The sequence below is a fragment of the Salvia hispanica genome, chromosome 1 (assembly GCF_023119035.1).
Source record: "Salvia hispanica cultivar TCC Black 2014 chromosome 1, UniMelb_Shisp_WGS_1.0, whole genome shotgun sequence".
Classification (NCBI taxonomy): domain Eukaryota; kingdom Viridiplantae; phylum Streptophyta; class Magnoliopsida; order Lamiales; family Lamiaceae; genus Salvia; species Salvia hispanica.
This window is the reverse complement of record NC_062965.1, coordinates 21,062,225-21,081,343: the sequence shown is the minus strand read 5'-3', so window position 1 is coordinate 21,081,343 and position 19,119 is coordinate 21,062,225. Positions and strand designations below refer to the sequence as shown.

Here is a 19,119-nt window from a genome sequence, read left to right as displayed (position 1 = left end):
TCGGGTTCCCGGAATGGTGGGATGAAGGGCAAAAGGCGAAAGCACGACTCGCCGTTGGAATCGGAGAAGGAGGTGGCTTATTCCATGACACGACCGGCAACCGAGAGACTGCCAATACCCGAGGGAGTGGTACGAAGTCAGGGCCACCGGAGATAGGAACGGCGACCGAGAGAGTACCGATGCGTAGTGCGTTACAAGATGAAGAGGGAGAAGAGATATTTTGCATTAATTCGAAAGTATGAGTTTACACAGTGAGGAGGCAGCTTATATACACGCTGCCACCTGTATTTAACCGAATTACAACCAACTCGTAACTAACTCCTAACCGTTTAACTAATTCTCCACTTCACGCTTGAGCTCGTTTGATCCTCTGTTTCTCGGCGATGCATGCGACCATGCACCGCTTTATTTACTCTTCCTCGTAGCGTTTATTCTTCTTTCACTTATTCTTCTCATCTTCCACGTATCAAATCTCCCCCCCTAACATCAACCTTGTCCTCAAGGTTTAAAAGTTGGGTACTTCTCCTGCAAATCATGAAGGAATTCCCACGTTGCATCTTCAGGAAATGAGTTGGCCCAGTGAACTAGAACTTGGGTTGCTGGTTTGTTTCCTTGTTTAACTAAACGCCTTTCCAGAATCTGAACAGGTTCCAAGAAAGTGGAGTTGCCTACAGCCGGTAGAGAGCCGTGTAGTTGAGTGAGAGGTCCCATTCGTTTCTTCAATTGAGATACATGGAACACCGGGTGAATCTTGCTACTAGGAGGAAGCTGTAGCTTATATGCAACTTCTCCAAACTTGTCGATGACTTTAAAAGGGCCGAAGTATCTAGGACTCAGCTTTTGAAATTGGCGATCACGTAGTGTGTTTTGCCTATAAGGTTGGAGCTTTAGGTATACCCAATCTCCGAGTTCAAACTTCCTTTCAGATCTGTGTTTGTCATGTTGGCTCTTCATTCTTCTTTGAGCACGACCCAAATGATGTTTCAAGACTTCCAACATAGCCTCTCTAGCCACCAATCTTTCGTTTACATCATGAACATGGGAGTCACCTCGAAAGTAAGGAATGTGGATGGGAGGTGGATAGCCGTACAGAGCTTCAAAAGGTGTGGTATCAATAGCTGAGTGGAAGGAGGTATTATACCAAAACTCAGCAAGACTTAACCATTTGCTCCATTCGGTTGGCTGGTCTCCACACATGCACGTGAGGTATGATTCCAAGCAACGATTAACCACTTCAGTTTGCCCATCTGATTGAGGGTGATAGGCAATAGATAAATGGAGTTCCACCCCTTGTAGCTTGAAGAAATCTGACCAAAAATTACTCAAGAATACCTTATCTCTGTCACTTATCAATATAGTAGGTAGGCCATGTAGCTTAAACACATGGTCAAGAAAGGTTTGAGCCACTGTCAAGGCAGTGTAAGGATGTGATAGGCTCATAAAGTGGGCATATTTTGTGAGTCTATCAACCACTACAAGTATGGTTGATTTTCCAGCAGATAATGGCAATCCCTCGATGAAGTCAAGACTGACTTGAGACCAAGCTTCTTCAGGAATAGGCAGAGGTTGAAGTAATCCAGGCAAGGCATTATTATCATACTTAAATGTTTGGCACACATCACACTCCCTGATGTAGTTCCTGATCTGTTTATCCATGTTGGCCCAATAAAACAGGGATGAGAGTCTCTTATATGTAGCATGAACTCCTGAGTGCCCACCAGAGCTGGAATCATGGAAGAGCTTGATAATTTTCAGCTTCAGATCTTCATCATCACCCACCACCAATCTACCTTTCCTCCTCAACTGACCACCAATCCAAGAGAATTTATTGTTGCACTGTGGATTTTGTTGTAGCTCGACAATAACAGCAGCAAGCTTAGGATCAGAATTCCATGTAGCTCGAAGAAGGGAATCTTTATCAGCCAAAGGAAATATGTACTTGATTTATTGGCAGAAACTGGAATGCTAGCTGGTTTTGCTAGACTGCAAACCAGCTGATACTCCTATGGCACAGAATCACGGTTTGAAAATAGTCGAAGGAGCCGAGTCTACTCATCACACGAGATACCAGCCTCTGGTTGGGAAATTAATCTACTTGTCCCATACCAGACCTGATGTTGCATATGCTGTTGGAGTGGTCAGCCAGTTCATGCACGCACCTCAAGCAGCTCACTGGGAGGCAGCTCTTAGGATTGTAAGGTACTTAAAGGGGACGCCAGGACATGGAGTGATGTTCGAGAATCATGGACATTTGGAGATCCACGGTTTCACAGACGCTGACTGGGCAGGAAATCCAAATGACAGAAAATCAACTGCAGGGTACTTTACCTTTGTTGGAGGTAATCTTGTTACGTGGCGAAGTGAGAAGCAAAAGGTTGTTGCCTTATCTAGTGCAGAAGCTGAGTTTCGAGGAATCAAGAGTGGTTTGACTGAGATTTTATGACTGAAGAAGCTAATGACAGAGCTAAGCCTAAACTCACAAAAATCGTGCAAGTTGTTCTGTGATAACAAAGCGGCGATTAGCATATCTGAAAACCCTTTTCAGCATGATAGGACAAAACACGTCGAGGTGGATAGACACTTCACCAAAGACAACATAGAAGCTAAAATAGTAGAGCTCCCGTTTGCGAAGACAGCTGGCCGATATTCTGACTAAGGCTGCGGATTCAAGAAGCTTCCGTGAAGTACTAAGCAAGTTAAGAATGGGTGACCCCATTACTTAACTTGAGGGGGAGTGTTGGAAAGAAATCAATTAGTGAAGTAGCAATCAAGAAAAGAATCATGTGATAATGGTATTACCGTGTGATTTGGAGAATAATTGCAGGAGAATCCTTACCATGTTTAGCTATAGTTTTACCTATTAAAGGACATGTAAATCAGTGTGTAAAATATACAAGAAAATGAATAGAAATCTTCTTTTATCAGGCCCAATCCCGGAGGAGCTTGGAGGGCTCACATTCCTTTCAAAATTGAATCTCTCCTACAATAAGTTTGTTGGAGTGATCCCAAAAGGGCGGCAAATTCAAACATTCCATGCTGACTCATTTGAAGGAAATTTGGGGCTATGCGGTTTCCCTCTCGACATAAACTGCAGTAAAACTAATGTGCCACCACCAGGATATAATGAAAACGGGGAAGAGAAGAGGGAGATAGAGTGGGAATATGATAGGGACCTCAACATTCACACTCACGTCACAGCTGCTCCAGCCGAGGCCCAACAGCTCGATTCCGTGGGTTCACGATGGAAGGCCCAATCATTCCCATGCAGCCCAGATGTCGAGGAGAGCCCTTCTCAGCAGAGACGTCAAAAGCCCAAGAACCACATCTCACCGAATCTGAAGATATCATCACAAGATATATCTTATTCTAAGTCAAGGATTTGGTGTATATCAATATAATTATCTCTCGTGTCTTCTAGTTATTTAGTCATTCTAGATTCTATAAATTAGTGATATGTTTAGCATTATTTTCATTGAGAAATATGAATTAACTTCTATTCTCATTCTTGGTTCTGAAACCCTAGCACTTCAACTAGGTTTATCTTCCTTTTGTTCTTGTTACAAACGGTGTGCTCAATCCCGATAGAACGAGGTTCTATCAGAATACGTGTGTGCTGCAGTGCGATATGTTGTGGGAGTAGGAAGCATTGTGTGGCTACTTTTGTTCTGTCGAAGCTTCAGAGAGACATATTTTGGCAAAATAGAAGAGGTTGTTGAAGGCATGTTCATTGCTAGAGACACGAGAAGAAGACGTGCAAGAAGAGCAGCAGCAACAAGGAATCGAGTCAGGAGGAAATAATGTTGGAACTTGGAAATATTATCTGTGTTCTCCCTATGTGTTCAGCTTAGCTTTATGTAAGAGAGTGAAATAAAAAGGGTATAGCGTGTGCGTGTTCCCTATGTGTTCAGTTGTGTGTGGTTCCCTATGTGTTCCCTATGTGTTCAGTTGTGTGTGTGTTTAGCGTGTGTGGTTCCCTATGTGTTCAGTTGTGTGCGTGTTTTTATCTTAATGTTTGTAGGTTGTACAGTGTTGTGAATTTTGGAATGAAATGTTACAGAATGGAATGGCACTTTTAAGCATTCCTATTTATAGAAATAACTTAGTGACACAAAAGGTTTAGCAAAAGATGAATAAATTATAAGTTACTAGCCTCAAAGGGTGTTTGGTTGAGCTTATTAGCTCCTTTAAAACAGTTTCTAAACAGTTCCTCAAGCCAACTTATTTTTCCTTAGTCTCATTACAAATAGCAACAACCAATTTACAAATCTAATACGTACTACTATTATTTGTCATTTGCAACATATAATAATTACCCTAAATCACTCCTAACTCAGAATTCAGCTATGCTACTTGTTATTAGCAACGGCTGTACTTTTTACGTTTCCTATAGAAGAATTGGTAAATATGGGCCTGGCCCAACTCGGGAATTTGGATCGGGCTAACAAAACAGCATAATAATAAGGCTTATCCAATAGCCCATGAGACCAACACATTATTTATCAAGTTATAAAGGATTGGGCCGATGTCCGTGGGCCAATTCACCTGTCCTAAATCTTGTTGAACCTAAAATAGAGCCCAGCCCAGCCCAATAACAAGCCCATTTATCAGCCAACTAAATTATATCACTAGATAATGACATTGGATCCAAATACTAATTTATCAGCTTTGGCTAATTTTGATATCAAACTTGTCAAATATATTCGCTTCATCATCAAATATGTGGCGAAGGTTGATACGGCATATTCCCTAGGATTATCTCCATATCTCTTATTTAGTTAGTTATTGCTTTCCTATATCTTTTCATATATTATTAAGATCTTTATTTTCTTGTTTCCTAAGTCAGAGTAGTATTATAAATAGGAGATATTGTATTCTTCTATTTCATTCAAGAAATATCAATTATCCTTTTATTATACTTTTACGCATTTATCATATCATTCTTGGTTTGATCGACCGGCAAAGCTCCGGCGACTACCTTTTATTCCTAAATTTGACGCCGGATTGATCGACGGGCAAAAGCTCCCGCGACGTTCGACGCAAATTATCCGAGTTAAGGAACTTCATCCTTAACAAAGGTTAACCAACCTCTCCAACAATTTTCACTCTAAATCATCTCCTTCAAGCATATTATCGAACATTTTTCGGTGCAACAAGCATATCAGTGTTGTCTTAGATAATTTTGGTCTTATTTCAAAAATTAATTAAATACGTGGAAAATGATGCTACTGAAAAAATTGAAAATGTATAATTAAATCATGAAATGCATCAAATCAGTAACCTATGTAATGAAAGTAGTACTACGAAATACCAAAAAAATTATCTAAGGTGTAATTTTAACAGCAAGGGAATTTTGATCTTATTTCACAAATTAACTATATGGAAAGAAGAGCTACATCATCCCATGTAAAAAAAATTGCTAACATAATTAAAACGCCTCAGATAATTTTGATCTTATTTCACAAATCAACTATATGGAGAAGAATGCCACATCCTCACACAAAAAAATGTAAATACTGTTAAATGGTTCACAAAACATATTGTAAAAAAGAGAGAGAGATAAGATACGGTTTGTATGGAATTGGATGATTTTATTATTGAGTATTGCTCCCTTTAAATAGAGAATATAGTATGATGTACATGGTATGTATCTATAATCAATCACCCTATTCAATACAATATATTCAATCAATCTTTGATTGGAATAATTGTTTCTCAATCAAATCTTTATTATTTCTAACACCCCCCTCAAATTGAATGGTGGGATCTCCAACACTCAATTTGCATAATGCCTCTTCAAAACTTCTAGCATTGACTGCTTTGGTCAGTATATCAGCCAGTTGGTCTTCAGATATAACAAAAGGAAACTCGACAGTACCATTCTCAATGTTTTCTTTGATGAAGTGTCTATCCACCTCCACATGCTTAGTTCTGTCATGTTGAACTGGGTTCTCTGAGATGCTGATAGCGGCCTTATTGTCGCAGTACAGTTGGCTCCTCTTTGGTGAGAAGTTAATTTCTTTCATTAACCTTCTGAGCCACAAAATTTCAGTCAAACCACTTTTAATTCCACAGAACTCTGCTTCTGCACTTGAGAGAGCTACCACCTTTTGTTTTTTACTCTTCCAAGTCACCAAATTCCCACCAACAAAGGTAAAGTAACCGGCTGTAGATTTCCTGTCGTTCGGATTTCCTGCCCAATCAGCATCTGTATAGCCATGGATTTCAAGGTGTTCATTCTTTGAGAACATCACTCCATGCCCCGTTGTCCCTTTCAAATACCGGCAAATCCTGAGTGCTGCCTCCATATGGTCTGCCTGTGGCTTGTGCATAAACTGGCTTACAATCCCGACTGCATAAGCAATATCAGGCCTAGTGTGGGAGAGGTAAATGAGTTTTCCAACCAGTCGTCGGTATCGACGTCAGTCAGCTAACTTGGATCCATCATTGATCTTCAATCCATGGTTGACTGCCATGGGGGTGTCCGCTGGTTTACACTCTAGTAGGCCAGTTTCTGCCAGAATGTCTAAAATATACTTCCTCTATCTCAGGAATATCCCCTTCGGAGATCTAAGCACTTCGAATCCAAGAAAGTATTTAAGATCTCCCAAATCCTTCATCTCGAATTCTTGAAACAGGTTCTTCTTCAGACTTTCAATCTCCTCGAGGTCGTCACCTGCAATGATCATATCATCCACATATATAATCAGGCAGGTGATTCTATCACCTCGTTTCTTCAGAAACAATGTATGATCTGAATTGCTCTGCTTATACCCATATCCCTTCATTGCTCCTGCGAATCTTCCGAACCACACTCTCGGAGACTGTTTAAGCCCATATAGAGTCTTCTTCAAGCGACACCCTTCTCCCATTTTAAAGTCTGTGGCAAATCGTGGAGGTGCTTCCATGTAGACTTCTTCTTCCTTCCTCAATTCTCCATGAAGAAAGGCGTTTGTCACATCAAATTGGTGTAGTGGCCAATCTTTGTTTGCTGCTATAGATAGTAATACGCGGACTGTATCCATCTTGGAAACCGGGGAGAATGTTTATGAGTAATCCACTCCATACGTTTGAGTGTACCCTTTTGCTACGAGCTTGGCTTTATATCTCTCTATCCACCCATCAGGTTTTCTCTTGATAGTGAACACCCAACGACATCCTACTAGTCGTTTCCCTCGCGGTATTGTACACTTTTCCCAAGTGAGATTCCGATTCAGTGCATCTATCTCCTTTTTCATAGCTTCCCTCCGGTGCTTGTGCCTCATTGCTTCCTCCCATGATTGTGGGATTTCCTCTTCTTCATATAAAGCATCTTCAAATGCCTGAGCCATCTCTGATAGGTGCCCCTTCACTAGATTCACCACAAAATATCGCGCTTTCCTATTAATCTTCTCTGGTGTATACCGCTTTGGTGGAACTCCTCTATTTGGTCTTGGAGGAAGTATGTATTACCTGTATCTGGATCTACTCCTTCCACTTCCACTACCCCACCAATATCTCCTGTTTCACTGTCAGACCCTTCTACAACCTCGGCGTCAATAGGAATTATAATTGTATCCACAGGTGTGTGTGTACTTACATTGGATATCCGCGTTGGAGAGTTTGTCGGAACATTGTCACTTTCCGCGATGGATTCTACTACATCAGGGACTTGCTCAGCGGTTTAAGAGGTAAGCTGAAGTGGCAATGGCCTCAGGCCAGAAATGTTCTGGGGTTTTTGACTCTAGTAGTAAGGATCGGGTCATTTCAAGGAGGGTTCGATTTTTCCTTTCAGATACACCATTTTGTTCAGGAGTATATGCACAGGTGGTTTGGTGAATGAGGCCTTTTTCGTGGAAGAATTGTTTCATACCAGAATTGACGAACTCCCCCCATTATCTGAACGAAGAATTTTTACTGTTTGCTGAAATTGGGTTTGTATGAAGTTATAGAAGTGGGAGAAGTGAGTGAGAACCTCAGATTTTTGTTTCATAAAATATACCCAAGTCATGCGTGTACAATCATCAACAAAGACTAAGCAGTATCTAAAACCTTACCCCCCAATAATTGGTGCGGGCCCCCATACGTCAGAGTGCACAAGGGAAAATAAGGATTCAACTCTGAGTATTATTTAACGGATAAGAGTTACGATGACCTTTAGATAAAAAACAAGTTTCGCAATACATATCATGCTTAGGAACAATATCAGGAAATAATAATTTTAAGTAACCCGTGGAAGGATGCCCCAGACGTCGATGCCAAAGCCAAGCTTTCCGATCAGCAGACCCGTGAGTTAGCATGACAGTTCCTTTTTGAGCTATCTCATCCACGTAGTACAATCCATCGCGTTCAGTGCCACGCCCAATAATCTCCCCTGTTCGGATATCCTGCAATAAACAGAAGTGTGGTTGCATTAGCAAAGTACAATTCAACTCCTTTGTGACATGGCTAATTGACAATAATTTATGAGACATGGATGGAATGTAAAGACAATTTGATAATTTCAGAGTCGGTGATATCTTTATAGTCCCAGCCCCCTCAACTTTTGTAAACTCGCCATTGGCTGTCTGAATATGAGATTTCTGAGGCTTTTGAATTCCCTCAAGGTCTGATGGATCATAAGTAATTGTATCAATAGCACCACAATCAAATATCCATCTATCATTTTTCTCATGATCACTATACATATTGCATGCAATTCCGAGTTTTTCGAGGGGTTGATATTTTCACATGAAATCTGGGCATTTCCGCAGCAAATAGAAGTATAGGGGTCAGTTTGCAATTGGTGGGGTAAAACATGCAAATTATCAGAAGCTTGGGGTTTAATTTGTAATGAGTGGGGTGAGATATGCAATTTATTAGGAGTATGAGGATTTATCCTAAAATAATCCCCTAACCCCAACTTACCTTCTTCACCCGCCGCCGTTTTACTATACCCCATTTGTTCATCTGCCCAATTCGCTATCACAGTTCCGCCGGCGAAATTGGCCGTTCCGGTCAAGCTTGTTGGCTGAACTGCTCCGTGAGTTTCCCCTTTGTTGCCGCTCCGAGCCTGTGCAACCTCTCGGTTTCCCTCGGTGGTGATAGCATGGTTTCCTCCGTCCCCCGATTGTCCTCCAATGGCCGCCGCCGCGGTTCCAGGGCGTGCGAGCAGATGTCGGTGCTGGAGGCTTGCCGTGCTTCTCTTCCACCACTCTGGGTATCCGATTAATTCAAAACAAGATTCTTTGGTGTGTTTCTTCCGTTTGCAGTATGAGCACACCAATTTCGATTTATCTTCATCATCATTTCGTCGGTTCCAGCCTCCTCCACCGAGATTGCTGCCGCCCCGCGAACCGCCGTGAGATCCGTGGCTGGGCATCGATCTCCCTCGGACAGCGAATCCAGCGCCGATACCATCTGTGGTTGTTCCGGTTCCTGGCTGTAGAACCTGGGACCGCGTCTCCTCTTGCCGGACCAGGTTGTAAGCTTGATCAACCGAGGGAAGTGGCTCCATTTTGACTATTTCTCTCTTGGTTGATTCATATTTGCTATCAATTGCAATTAAGAATTGAAACAACCTTTGTTCTTGGATGAATTGGTCGTGAATCACCATATCTTCAGGGTATTTCATGGGATTTTGTCGTTTTTGATCTATTGACAACCATAGATCTTGTAGAGTACTCCATGTTTCTTCTAGTGACCGACTTCCCTGTTTCACCATGCTTGCTTGAATTTCTAGGTCTTATATTTGGAGTTTGTCCCCTCCACTCCCATATGTCACTGCCAATGCATCCCAGATGTGTTTAGCCGTTGGTTGCTTGGAAACCCGACCAATCAGTCGTGGTTCGATATTCTGTGTGAGCCATGTAAATACGCAATGATCTACTTGTTGCCATTGTGGAAAGGTTGGATCGGTTCGTGGCGGGGGAGGCGGCACTCCAGTCACGTGAGAAACCATTCCCCTGCCGCTTATCGCCGCCTCCATTAGGACGACCCCGGCACTCCAGTCACGTGAGAAACCATCACCCTGCCGCTTATCGCCGCCTCCATTAGGACGACCCAGATGGAGTAATTCTCTCCATTCAATTTGTTTCCTCCGATATGGAGAGGTTGTGTATCGATCTTGTATGCTACAGATTTTTCTGGTGGGTTATTTGTGTTTTCTTCTTTGGGTGTTGGTGGTGTCATCATGGCAAAACTCTTGCTCATGATTTCGGCAATCTGCCGAGCAATCTCATCTGACTGGGATGGGGTCATATTTTTTTCGGTTTCTGACATGGCTGCTGATTATTTTTCTGCAGATTTTGGCTAGGGTTGGGAAAGGTTTAAGGACAGTGATGAAGTTTTTCTGCTCTGGTACCATGTTAAATGGTTCACAGAACATATTGTAAAAAAGAGAGAGAGATAAGATACGGTTTGTATGGAATTGGATGATTTTATTATTGAGTATTGCTCCCTTTAAATAGAGAATATAGTATGATGTACATGGTACGTTCCTATAATCAATCACCCTATTCAATACAATATATTCAATCAATCTTTGATAGGAATAATTGATTCTCAATCAAATCTTTATTATTTCTAACAAATACTCCTATAATTAAAATGTGAAGTCATCGACATATATTACAATGTCACCTAATTTACTTTGTTTTTCTAGTGAAAAAACACAATAATGCATCTTTTAAGACACGGCATTGCATAGTTTTTCTCCGACAATAAAAATTTCAAACAAGAAAAAGATTTCATATTGTCTTCATATAATAATTAGCCTGTCACTTGAATCACAAATCAATTGCTGCCGACGGGAATACTCCCGCGCTCAGCCCCGTTCTGCTGCCGACCCTCACGGGCACCGGATTTATCCGTATTCACCTCTCCGTCGACCCTAACGGGCGCCAGATTCTTTTTATATTGTTATTTTTCGTTTTATCGGTTCGTTAGGAATTTAGGTTCTTAACAACTGGTGCTTTCATTCCGTGCTCACCCTCATCTTCTTCCACCGAAAACCAAAAAAAAAAAAAAAAAAAAAAAGAGAAACACCTTTTTCATCAAAAAACTCACCGATCAATCCTTCTTATTTCATCCACCACTCATGTCAAGGAATCAAAGAAAATCAACGTGGGGAATTCCACCAACCCCGGAAGTGTGTATTGGTCCCTCGCGACGCAACCCCGACATCGGACGGAAGGAACACATCAGTCAGCGGCGACTTCCGCCTCGTGATGACACCTCACTGGAGCCGTTACCTGTGACAGAACAGCAGCCGCTCGACTCCCTAACCCAGGGTTTCGATTGCATCATGGCCCGATTCGACAAGTTGGAATCACGTTGGGAAGAAATCAATTGCCGGCGTGGAAACGTTGTTTATCAGCAATGGCAGCAGGAACAGTGCATACCGCGTCGCACATGGCAGCACGATCACTCCTCCTGGCACGAACAGCCTCCCGGCTGGCCGCCACCGCCACAACAACGCTCGCCCCCAACCGGACGGCCCATAGCAGCAGCAGCGCTACGCCTACGGGCAGCAGCAGCGAAATCCCAATGCCGAAATCATAATGCTGCTTGACTACCAGCCCCCATGTCCACCATATACAGACCCAGATTCATATGGGCAGCCACGGAATATCAATGATGGTTATCATCCACTTCCGATGCCGGAATATCAGCCCCCACGCCCGCTGCCGGTCTCAGATTGTTCGCTGCACCCGCCTCAACAGCCTACGAAGTTTATTCAATCGTCCCAGCAGCATGGTCTCCCCAATAATCCAGCCCTCAAGGTTCGATCGCTCTCACCTGTCCAACAAGCCGCCATCAACGATTACAATGAGAAATTACGTGTTTATAGGTTGGAGCAAGCTGCATTGCTTACCCGTTTGAACGCGTGGTTTGAGGAGAACACTAGTGACGAAAATCTAGCCGAAGAGAAAACCAATATCACTCCCGTAATAGTATTGGGTGATGATCCTCCCAATGACATTACCGGTGTTCCCAATGATGGTGCTACTCTTAGCCAAAATTGGATCATGGTTCAGTTTTTGGATACAAAGACATTGACAGTGCGTATTTATTTGACCCAGGAGGAGAGCTTTCGACTCTCTTTGTTTCGAAGTTTCCACCTTGAGGACAAGGTGGATTTTAACCGTGGGGGAGTTGTTACGAGCCTGATTTGACTTTTCTTTAGTTTAGATATTATAGGGATTTGATATCTTTTCTATATATTGTTTTTCTTGTTAGATAAGTTAGGTAGTAGTATTTATTATGAATAGGATAGATTGTTATCTGGTTATTCATTCAACCAATTAATGAAATCAGTATTTCGCCCAACTTGGCTTGAATCACAAATCAATTGCTGCCGACGGGAATACTCCCGCGCTCAGCCCCGTTCTGCCGCCGACCCTCACGGGCGCCGGATTTATCCGTATTCACCTCTCCGCCGACCCTAACGGGCGCCAGATTCTTTTTATATTGTTATTTTCCGTTTTATCGGTTCGTTAGGAATTTAGGTTCTTAACACACTCCCTAGCCATAAAAAATTCCAATTTACTAGTATATACTCCATCCGTCTCAGTTTAAGAGTAAGATTTAGTTATTGCATGAGTTTCAAAAATTGGTAGAGTGTGTAATAAATGAAGTGAGGTAGTGGTTGTTGGAGTGTGTAATAATTGAAGTGAGGTAGTGGAATTCAATATAAACTTTTAGGCTGACAGTAATGGTAACAATAAATTGTATATAGAAAAAAAATAATTTATCATATATTGTACTTTATACCCGTGTTGGAGGAAATTATAATACTGAAAACATTGTTGTCTCATTAGTTCACAGTTGTAAATTATTGGAGTTTGCCACCAATAATTCTCTGATTGGGACATCCATTGACCTCAAGTCCACTCATTGCAGCTTTGATGAAATCATGAAAGTAACATATGTCAGTCCTATCATTTACTTGTGGAATTAACAAATTATGGGTTGTCCTTATTTATTTATACATGTAGTGTATCATTCATTTTCAGAATATAACTGATTGATTGAGATAATTGTGGAATTGTATGCGTTTGATACAGTATGTTTATCTTTCACGATACTAAAATAGTGTTACATTAAATCACTGCAAGTTTTATGAAAAACTAAAATAATCAGGATTTAATTTTGTTTTTGTTATTTGTAAAGTTAATGATAATATAATGAGACTCATTTTTCAGTAATAAATCATCTCCTATATCAGACACTCTAAATCATCTCCTTCAAGTATTTCATCGAACACCTTTAAGTGCAATGAGCATATCAGACACAGGGTTTTCTTAGATAATTTTGTTCTTATTTAAAAAAAAAGAGTAAAGTATTATTTTGATCTTATATATATGACTGAAATAAGAAGTTGGTCTATAACATTCACTTTCTAAAATGGAGTCCTAAACAAATGAAATCATTGTCGGATTGATAATTTTTTCATGGTACTGTAAAAAACGGTCAACGGACGATTAGTGAAATTTTGACTAAATAAGGATTTTAATCCATGATTAATTAAAGTAATTATTTATAAATTTAGATGTCAAAATTTGACAAATTTTTCAAATATATTCATAAATTTCGTAAAGCAGCTTTATGTCAATACATCTTACATGATATGCCAATACATTGCTTGTACAATGTCAATATGAAATTGTATTGACATTGTCATGTCTTCGTGTTGATATATTTAATGCACTATATTGATATTGTGTTCTTAAACCCTAAATTGATAGTTGTTATTATCTTTTCAATATTAAAAAATAAAAAAGCAAAATTACACATGGCAATTTATTGACTTTTAAATCTCTAAAATCCTATAGGCTTAAATTAACTATAGTTAGTAATTAAGGATGAGTTAACAATTGATCACATTCCATTAACATATAATTCCTTTTTAGAATAAACTTATGATAATTACCCATCTACCCATTAATTAATCTTTCAAGTGATCGTCTATTTAAACCCACATGCATCTTTATTCATTAGTACGCAAAAAAATTATCATTATCCTCTTTCACAATGCTTTCAAACTTCATGTTGTTGTTCATTTCCATACTAGGTTCGCCCTACATTTTCACTTCTCATTCTTATAATAACAAATGTCTTCGCCATCAGGAAATCTTGTTGCTCCAACTAAAGGATGAGTTGATCTTCAATTCTTCTCTTTCAACAAAGCTGGTGCGATGGATAGAAAGTGGCAAGTGCTGCCAGTGGCACGGTGTGGAATGTGATGCTTCTGGCTACGTCGTTAGTTTGCAGCTCGATGATGAGGCCATTTATGGTGGAATTGGTGATTCGTCGAGTCTCTTCAGATGTAAATATCTGCAGAAGCTAAACCTTGCCCGTAATTACTTCTCTCATGCCATTCCAAAAGGTATTGGCAATATGACTTGTTTGACACATTTGAATTTGTCACATGCTTGTTTTGTTGGGCAGGTTCCTTCTGAAATTTCATCCTTAACGAGATTGGCTAGTCTCGATATTTCCATCAGCTTTCTCAGCACTTTAATCCTTGAGCTCCCAAATTTGAAAATGCTTATCGGAAATCTGACGGAGCTTCAAGAGCTCTATCTTGATGATGTCTATATTTCCTTGCAAGAAATGAAAAACTGGGGCCATATTATATCATCTCATTACCCAACCTCACCTCTTTGAGCATGGTTGGTTGTTTTCTTTATGCCCCTTCGCCTAAATCCTTTTGTCAACTTCATTCCCTTTCTGTTCTTCGATTAGATCTGAACGATCTTTCAGGGGTAACACTTGATGACTTATTCACTAATTTTCCAAGCTTGGCCACCTTGACTCTTTCTGGATGCGGTTTAAACGGTTCAATTCCGTCCACCTTTGCTAACCTAACTAAGCTTATTCATGTTGATTTGTCACATAACTCCTTGACAGGCTCACTTCCTTCCACATTGTTTGCTAACCTAACAAATCTGATTCATGTTGATTTGTCACGTAACTCCTTGACAGACTCACTTCCTTCCACATTGTTTGCCAACCTAACAAAGCTGATTCATGTCGATTTGTCACTTAACGCCTTCATAGGCTCACTTCCTTCTACATTGTTTGAAGGTCTTTCCAATCTCGTTCATCTCGATTTGTACGAAAATTCATTCTATGGTAACTCCCCCAATCTCTTTTTGCTCTCCCATCATTGTTGGAACTTGATCTTAGTTACAACCAATTCAATGGCACTTTTCAACTCGACAACTTTCAAAGCCTTCCCAATCTCACATTGTTTGGTCTATCCGGCAATAGCTTGTTAGTAGATGTTGGCAACGTCAACTCGGGTTCAAATGGAGGTCTCAAATTAAAAGTGTTGGACCTAAATTCATGTAACTTGTCCAGTTTTCCTGATTTCATCAAACATTCGGATCTAGAAGAATTGGATCTATCAAACAATAGTATTGCGGGGGAAGTACCGAGTTGGGTTTGGGGAAAATGACTTTGGGATTTGGACTTGTCGTTCAATCTTCTGACGAGTCTGCAAAAGCCTTACCATATACCCGCTTCCCTTCAATATGTAAGCTTGGAATCTAACCAGCTTAAGGGCGAGTTGCAGATGTCCATTCCACTCCATTCTAAACTCTCGCAATTGTCTCTTGCTAATAATAGTTTTAGTGGATCAATTCCAATATCTTTCTGCAATGCTACACACCTCCAAATTCTTGACATGTCTAGAAATAAATTAAGTGGCAGTATACCCCCTTGCCTACTTGAAAACATTAGTGTCCTTGATCTGAGTCGAAACAACATCAGCGGCAGCATATCCCTTTGCTCACTTGAAAACATTGGTTTCCTCGATTTGAGTCAAAACAACATTAGCGGTAACATTCCAGATACTTTTTCAATGGTTTGTGGGCTATATTATTTGGATCTTAACAATAATACTTTGGAAGGGAAGATCCCAAAGTCCATTGGAAGTTGTATGCAGTTGGAGTACCTGAATGTTGGGAACAACATGATCAACGACACCTTCCCATGCATGCTAACAACATCTCTCTTGGTTGTTCTTGTTTTGCACTCCAACAGATTCCATGGGGATTTAAGATGTCACCGAAATTGGCCAAATCTTAAAATTCTAGATGTATCGTCGAATCATTTTAGTGGAAGTCTTGAATCAATCAAATTCTCTAGTTGGACGGCTATGGTGCACTCGAGTGATGGCGATTTCAAAGGCGGATATGACAACAAGCTTGACGTGGCATTAATCATTAAAGGGCAAATGATGGAGTTTCACAAGATTTGGTCAGACTTTAGTACCATTGATTTGTCTTCCAATAGTTTCTACGGAGAGATTCCAAATGCAATTGGTGATCTTACCTCACTTCACCAACTCAACTTCTCTCACAATGCCTTCAATGGAAGCATCCCAAAATCATTTGGTAGGCTGAGTAATCTCGAATCACTCGACCTCTCTGTGAACAAATTAGCTGGCCCAATCCCGGAGGAGCTTGGAGAGCTCACATTCTTTCAAAATTGAATCTCTCCTACAATATGTTTGTTGGAGCGATCCCAAAAGGGCGGCAAATTCAAACATTCTCAGCTGACTCATTTGAAGGAAATTCGGGGCTATGCGGTTTTCCTCTCAGCATAAACTGCAGTAATACTAATGTACCACCGGTACCGGGATATGATGAAACGGGGGAAGCGAAGGAGATAGAGTGGGAATATGTGTGTGCTGCAGTTGGATATGTTGTGGGAATAGGAATTAGGAAGCATCGTGTGGCTGCTTTTGTTCTGTCGAAGCTTCAGAGAGAAATACTTTGGCAAAATAGAAGAGGTTGTTGAAGACATGTTCATGGCCAGAGACATGAGAATAAGACGTGCAAGAAGAGCAGCATTAGAAAGGAATCGAGCCATGAGGCAGTAGTGTTGGAAATGTGTTTAGTTGTGTGCATGTTTTTATCTCTTTTTTTTTTCTTCTTTTCATTAGAAAAGGATCAATAATGGTTCATCATCAACCCACGTCGGTGCGTACTATGTCTGACAATAGTTTCTTTATTTTGATTCAATTGAATGTAATAGGTAGAGAGTCGAGCGAAATTATAAGCTCCCTTCCGGGTTTTTTTTGTTGATTCTTTCCCGGATTGCAAAAGAGAGTCGAACCAACCCTAGGGCCTAAGTCTATTATAAGGACCTTGTATTCTTTATCCCTTAAGAAATACAAGAAACCTTTAATCATTTTGTCATTTAAACTACCATCAATCGACTTTCAGTTTCTATTTCCTTGTGAAAACCCTAATCTCCCAAAAACCCTAGCATTTCGCGGGTAATATCTCTCCACCGGAATTAGCACATCGTCGGCTCAACTGCCAATAAGGATGATATCCTTACCATCTGCTGCTTTCACTTTTGTACTCATGTCACGTCCAAAATCGAGGAACCAGGGCAATGAACCGATGAGCATGACCTCATATCAAGGATGTTCGGGATGATACCGAGATGCCCATGTTGGAAGAGTTCCACACGGGGGAGCTACCGCCACCTTAAATGATTCAAATATTGGCAGCGATCCATTATTTCACAATGACTTTGGGAACAAAGGGAGTATAAATTTTATAAACACATATTGAGCTTATAAGGATCTTTTTCTTGACAAACTAGGAAACCAAAGTACTGTCTCCGTCCCTGAAAGTTTGACACAATTCACTTTTACCATTTTTGGTAGTAGACCTCATATTCCACTAACTCATTCCTACTCACATTTTAGTATAAAACTAATACTTTAAAAGTAGCATCCACATCCCACCTACTTTTTCAACTCACTTTCCATTACATTTCTTAAAACCCGTGCCGGGTCAAAGTGTGTCAATATTTGAGGAACGGAGGTAGTAGTATTTATTCTAAATGTGCTGCCATCAACTTATCCTTACTATAAATATATAGTTTTACTAAAGAAATGCAAAATTTATTCCCTAAAAAACTTCCTGAGTCTCTCTATCAAGTCAATTTTGGTCCTAAACATAAGACCAAAATACGAATTTGGTCCAAAATATTCACTTTGTGAAAAACAAGTCCATAGCAAATGAAATAAAAAAGTGAATGTTTTGGACTTAATTCTATTTTGAAGTGTCAATTGACCTCAAATTATAGGAGACTAAGCAAAATCGATAACTAGACAAATTTAGTACTCCCTCCGTCCCAGAGAAGTTGGCATACTTTGAAAATGACAGGGGATTTTAGGAGGTTTTGTTTTGTGTGTTAAATACAGAGAGAAAATATAATTTTTATATTCATGTGAGAGAAAACTTTTTCCTAAAAGGGAAATGTGACATTTTTTGTGGGATAAACTAAAAAGGAAAGTGTGCCATCTTTTGTGGGACGGAGGGAGTACCTAAAAGCCAGGATCATTAGTGGAAACACACAATGGAACGTGAGTGCTTGCATAACTGAATATGTAGTGCCTTCATGTTCATGGTGAATAAAAGCGACACAGTAAGAAACCAGTGATCGTTGCCGAATAACTCAATGAGCAAGATTAGAATCATCAAGAAAGAAATTTGATCATCAATACACCTATTTTGTAGCACCAATTACATCCAGTTCTATCAGCAGCTGCAACGGAAGACATTATCCAGAAAAGGATAAATGATGGTTCGTATATTTAACCTTTTTCGTGCCTTTTATGAGTTGGGGTAGATGGGATTTTTTTTAAAAAGATAAATAATGCTTTTTTATTAAACCTTTGACAAATATGGGCTTGGCCCAAATTTCGAAGGAGACTAACTAAAGCATAATTCAAAATATATCCACATAAACTACCAAGTTAGAAGGGATCGGGCCGGGTCCACGGGTTAAATGAGGTAATTAGGGCGAATCCAGTTGTCCTAAATCCTGTCCAGCCGTACCCAATATCGACCCAATAATTTATTGTGGAATTGGCTTTAGTAACTGGGATAGTTCGCAACCTCAATTTATGATTATAGAAAATTATTATACTCCCTCCGTCCCATAAAAGATGTCACACTTGTGGGACGACACTAGATTTTAGGAGGTTTTGTTGTGTGTTAAATGGAGAGAGAAAATATATTTTTATATTCATGTGAGAGAACTTTTTCCATAAAAGGAAATGCGACATCTTTTGTGGGAAGTGTGACATCTTTTGTGGGACGGAGGAAGTACTAATTAAGTTATGTTTCATCG

At 40.3% G+C, this 19,119-nt stretch overlaps 2 protein-coding genes, 1 long non-coding RNA gene and 1 pseudogene across 3 annotated transcripts; 3 read left to right on the top strand and 1 right to left on the bottom strand.

Annotated features, from left to right (window-relative positions):
• Positions 1-2,005: 2,005 nt before the first annotated feature.
• LOC125189781 (secreted RxLR effector protein 161-like) lies at positions 2,006-2,443 on the top strand. The gene has a single exon (XM_048087018.1). The coding sequence runs from the start codon at positions 2,006-2,008 to the stop codon at positions 2,441-2,443; it is 438 nt and encodes a 145-aa protein (XP_047942975.1).
• Positions 2,444-7,940: 5,497 nt separating this feature from the next.
• LOC125201943 lies at positions 7,941-9,679 on the bottom strand. The gene is made up of 2 exons (XM_048100241.1): positions 8,884-9,679; positions 7,941-8,363 (listed from the first exon to the last, which is right to left on the bottom strand). The coding sequence occupies exons 1-2, from the start codon at positions 9,677-9,679 to the stop codon at positions 8,326-8,328; spliced, it is 834 nt and encodes a 277-aa protein (XP_047956198.1). The 3' UTR covers positions 7,941-8,325.
• A 292-nt stretch (positions 9,680-9,971) lies between these two features.
• LOC125201944 lies at positions 9,972-10,442 on the top strand. The gene is made up of 2 exons (XR_007173004.1): positions 9,972-10,103; positions 10,260-10,442. It is a non-coding gene; the product is annotated as an uncharacterized LOC125201944 (long non-coding RNA).
• Positions 10,443-13,989: 3,547 nt separating this feature from the next.
• On the top strand, positions 13,990-16,846 carry LOC125189773 (annotated as a pseudogene).
• Positions 16,847-19,119: the final 2,273 nt, after the last annotated feature.